At 56.6% G+C, this 4,880-nt stretch overlaps 1 protein-coding gene across 1 annotated transcript in view; it reads right to left on the bottom strand.

The window, feature by feature from the left end:
• PITPNM3 (PITPNM family member 3) overlaps positions 1-4,880 on the bottom strand; it is a 100,977-nt gene that overhangs the window by 22,895 nt on the left and 73,202 nt on the right. The window contains 3 exon segments of the mRNA XM_010847510.1: positions 680-864; positions 1,491-1,613; positions 2,015-2,204. Of these exon segments, the coding sequence (XP_010845812.1) occupies positions 680-864; positions 1,491-1,613; positions 2,015-2,204 (498 nt within the window).

A 4,880-nucleotide genomic window follows, 5' to 3' on the forward strand; every position in this document is an offset into this window, starting at 1 on the left:
CTTGGGGTCAGAAAGAGTCGGAAAGACTGAAGAACAACAGATTCATTTAACCAGTGTCCATTAACGTGCTCCTTCTAGAAAGTTAAAGGGTGGGCAGTTCCATGGAGGGACCTGGCTGGTCTTTGAATAAAAGTGCATTGCTTACGGCAGAATCTAACACAACGTTTAAAGCAACTATACCCCAATTAAAAAAAAAAAAAAAAAGGGTACTGGTGCCCGGCACTGGGAGACCCCGGCTCTCCAGTAACTGGTTGTGTGATACATGGAAAGTTCCTGACCTACCTGGCCTTTGCTGGCCCATTTGAGAAATACCAAGAACACAATACTAAGAAATGCTAAGAAATACAAAACACACCTACTTCTCTTCTTTCACCAGATTCTTAAAACCATCAGTGAAGTAGGCTGGGCAGCATCTACCCTCTTGGTGAGACCAACTGTCCCATCTCTCTGCAAGTTGAGCGGATGGGGTTGGCAGGCCCAGCGTGCAGAGTCCCCGGTCTCCGTGCAGGGTCCGTGGGGTGTGGCCTCAGTCCCTGCATTTCAGTGCTGGTCCCTGGGCCCCCCATAGAAAAACCTGGGGCATGTGACTGGTCACAGATCTCCCAGATGACTGGGCCGAGGCTCTGTTCCCCTGGACGCTCTGCTGGAAGGCAGCAGGGCAGGCACAAGGAGCGGCTACCTTGATAAGAAGGCATGATGCTGGGTGATGGCCTCGCAGTCATAGGTGGAGGAGTCGCTCTGCTTCCGTGGCAATGGCCGCTTGGGCTCTTCATCCTCCAAGGTGCTGGAGACGTCGATGCTGCTCTTGCTGAGCCGCTTGCTGCCTGCCAGGCTGCAATCCTCCTCCACCACCACCGGGGCGTCCTTGGGGGCCGAGCAGAGGACAGGAGGGCACTGCGGTCACTCTGGGGCCCCAGGACAAATGAAGCCCCTTCTCCTAAGATGCGAGAGGCAGTACTTCTTCCAAAAGGAGCGTGGGAGCCACAACACACACAAAAAAAACGATGGGATTTTAGGCACAGTGCTGTCCCCTAAGTCCAAAGGGCTCACTGGAGGAACTTCCCTGACCTTCCAGTGGTTAAGACTCTGCACTTCCACTGCAGGGAGCACCGGTTCAATCCCTGGTTGGGGAACTAAGATCCTACTGCCACATGGCCCAAAAACACCCAGAAAATTTCTTTAACTGAATTTAAAAAACGAAAATACAAAATATCAACTTATTAAAATTATATAAAAAAAAAAAGGTCTCAGTGATCCAGTGGGACTCTGGAGAGCTCTCTGGGGAGCTGAGGCTAAATGAGCCTTCTCTGAGCTCCAGTTTCCTCACCTGTGATAGTAATCTCCCACCACTCTTGCAGGATTGTGAACACTTTGTAACCTGGATGTCACAGCACCAACCAGGGCTAACACTGCTCCCCCACTAGAGGCCCTGCTCCCCGGAGGGTGCTCCCAGGGACATCCCCTCCCCCACCCCACCATCTGGCCCGCACCTGGGTGCTGCTGAAGCTCCCCTTCCGGCTGCTGCTGCCAGGGCTGTCACCCGTGGGTCCCGCGCTGTAGCAGATGGCATCGAAGGCCAGGAGGCCCCCTACACAGTCCCCGATGAGACACACCTGCAGAAGGCAGAGCTGGGACTGCGGGCCTGCCCACTGCCGCCCCCTTGCCCCACACCCAGCCAGAGTGCAGCCAGCCGGTCCACAGGGGAACAAGGAGCCTGTCCCAGGGAGGCACTGAGAGTCCCAACATGGGGACAGGAGGGTCCGCTTGAGGATGGGAACCAGGCTACAGTCAGGGTCAGACTTGGGTCACAGATCAGCATGGGCTGATAATCAGAACTCAGGTGTTGGCCTCAGTTTTCCTATCTGTAAAATGAGGACAGACCCAAAGATCTCAAAAGCCTCTTAGGATGTCAGAAGCTAGGGCTGCAGAGCAGCCTGATCTAGATCCTTCCGGCAGGTCCCAACATCTCTCAGGGCAGGGACCAGGTCAGGGAGGTGAGGGCAGGCTGTCCTACCTGCCCACTGAAGCCAATCCCATCGGGGGATTTGAGGAACTCCGCATACACCTGGTTGGCTCGCTCGATGACAGTGGCAACCGCGTCCTGGTACTGTGGGGAGGAGATGGCCAACAGGGGCAGGGCGGCCAGAGGGACGTGGTCCTGGCTGTTGCTGAGACAACCCACATCGTGGCTGAATGGGTTCAGGCTGCAGACAGGAGGCCAAGGTAAGTCCACCTGGGACCAGGCAGGAGGGTGGGCTTGGAGTCGTGGACGGGGCGAGAGAGAGCACATGCTGACCAGAAATTGGGCCCTGGGGTCGGGGCTGTTGAGGAGGACCCAGGCAGGAGACAAAGCCCCAGCTGTGAATCCCAGCATGGGGGGAGTGGCTAGCCTGTGAGGATCCGCTGTGTGTCCATCCCGTGCCAGCCATCGTGTGGCCCCTGGAGTCTCCCACGACAGCAGGGCTCTCTGCCCGCATCAAAGGACACACCAGTTATGGAGGAGGCCACCACTGGTGTGGGTCAGAATGGGGGTATGTCAGGACTTCCCCAGTGGTCCATTGGTTAAGCCTTTATGCTTCCACTGCAGAGTTCAATCCCTGGTGGGGAACTAAGATCCCATATCCATGCATGCTAAGTTAGTTCAGTCGTGTCCGACTCTTTGCGACCCTATGGACTGTAGCCTGCCAGGCTTCTCTGTCCATGGGATTCTCCAGGCAAGAATACTGGAGTGGGTTGCCATGCCCTCCTCCAGGAGATCTTCCCCAACCAGGAATCGAACCCACATCTCTTGTGTCTCCTGCATTGGCAGATGGGTTCTTTACCACTAGTGCCACCTGGCAGCCAAAAGGGGGTGGGAACATGTCATCATGGCAGACTTCCTGGAGGAGGTGAGGTTTGATCTATGACTCAAGGAAGTCTTTAGGGAAGCTAGAAAGAGGAAAGAGGGTGTGCCAGGCATAGGGCTCACACACCAGCCATGCGCCTGCATGTATGGTATCATGTCTGTCTTTCTGGGGAGGGGATCCAGAGCCTTCATGGGCTTTGCAGAAAGGTCTGTGACCCCAGAAAGGACTGAGAGAGCCTGTCCTGCAGCATCCCCCAACAAGTGGACTGACTGTCAGCTCCTGCATGGGCTCCCTCACTTCTCTGCCCCTCTCTCTCTGGGCAGCTCAGCCTCATCTGGAACCAGCTCCTAGTGGCCCGTGCCTGCCTGCACCCTCACCCGTCCTACCTCTGTCCCCAGGGGCATCGGGCCCAGTTGGCTGGGAGGTTCAGCAGAGGGGGGGCACTGTACACCCCCTCCCCAGAGCCTGCCCTTCCCCCAGAGTCCAAGCTCGGGATGACCCAGGACCCAACACTGATCCCAGTGGGAGTCTGACGGAGACTGCGGAAGGTGACAGGGTGCAGGGCACCCTGGGCAGGTGACAAAGAGCCCCTGCTGCGCAAGGCCAGCCTGACAGCCATTCCTCATCTCCAAAAAATCACAAATTAGAGGAAACAGCCCTCAATTGCAGCCGGAGAGATTTTAATTATCTGAGAAAGAGCTCCCTCCCAGCAGTGATTAGGGCTGATTGATGGCCCAGGCAAGATGCTGCCTGGGGGAGCGCTGGGCTCCCACTTGCTGGCCCCTCCAGTGTCCCTGGGCCATTTGTCTTCCTGGAGATCGGCCTGGACTGGGTGACCCAGCTCTGGAGGTCAGATATCCTGGGGGCGAGGGGGTTGCTGGGGGACTGAGATTGATTGTGAAGGAACACAATTAACTCCGACTGTTGGAGTGTGACAGACAGAGTCTTCATTCAACTCAGCTTCCCAAACCCGCTGCCGAGCCAAAGCCCAGAGGGAGTCAGGATGCAGATTCCAGGGCTCCTCCCCTCCGGATTCAGACGCCCCAGGGGGAGGCCTACCGCCTAGCAGTTTAACAAAAATCACACCCGGGATCTGGGCCATTAACCACGTTGGGGAAATACATTTTCCTTCCTGAGCTAATCTCCTTCCTTCCAGCTCTGATAGAGATCTGCCCAGCCCGAGTTCTGGGAACACAGACGAATCTCAAAGGCAGAGGAGACTTTCCTTTCTCTCTCAGAGGGGACATGTGAGACCCCTGCACGTGCTCCCTGTGCTCCCACCCACCAACCAGCGGAGCTGAGCCCTTCTCCTTACAGCCACACTTGACGCAGAGCCCCTTCTCCATCTCCCTAGGGAGTTGGCACTAGGCTGGGGGTCCCTTTCTACCCTCCCCAAGGGGGTTCTTCTTTGCAGAGGCTGTGAAAGAGGGTAAAGGCCAGGACAGAGGTGCCACTGGCCTTCCTCTCACTGCACTACAGAAAGTTCCCGGCTCCAGTCCCAGCCATCTACCACACACACTAGGCACTGCTCTGTAGGTGCATCCAGGGCTCCCGACTGGCTCCAGGCACCCCCTCAACAGGGAGGGCATCTGGGGAGCACTTGGCTCCTGAATCATTGGACAGGGTCTCCCATAGGCCCCCAGGTCCTGAGGGCCCCCGGTTTCTCAGTCTATCCTGCAGAGTTTCCAGGGCAGGTTTGGATGAGGAGCCAAGGCCCTGAGAGCACACTGCCTCACTTCCAGCCAGTGGGGTTCCCTCCTCCCGCCCCAGCCCACTGTCTGCCAATGGACAGTGCTCCTACGAGGATGGTGACGCAAGTCCCAGCCCATCCCTGTGCCCTACCATGTGCTTCACCCATTCTAGCACACAGAATCCTCACAAAAACTCTAAGACATGGTTGATATACCATGATCATCCCCACTTTACAGATGAGGAAACAGATAGGGAGAGGTTAAACAACTTCCTGCCCTTCCCACCCCACCCCCCACCCAGGTCACAGAGCTGGAACTCAAGCTCAGGATGACTGAAGAGCCC

This window comes from Bison bison, unplaced genomic scaffold (assembly GCF_000754665.1).
Source record: "Bison bison bison isolate TAMUID 2011002044 unplaced genomic scaffold, Bison_UMD1.0 scf7180017864249, whole genome shotgun sequence".
In the NCBI taxonomy this organism is placed as follows: Eukaryota; Metazoa; Chordata; class Mammalia; order Artiodactyla; family Bovidae; genus Bison; species Bison bison.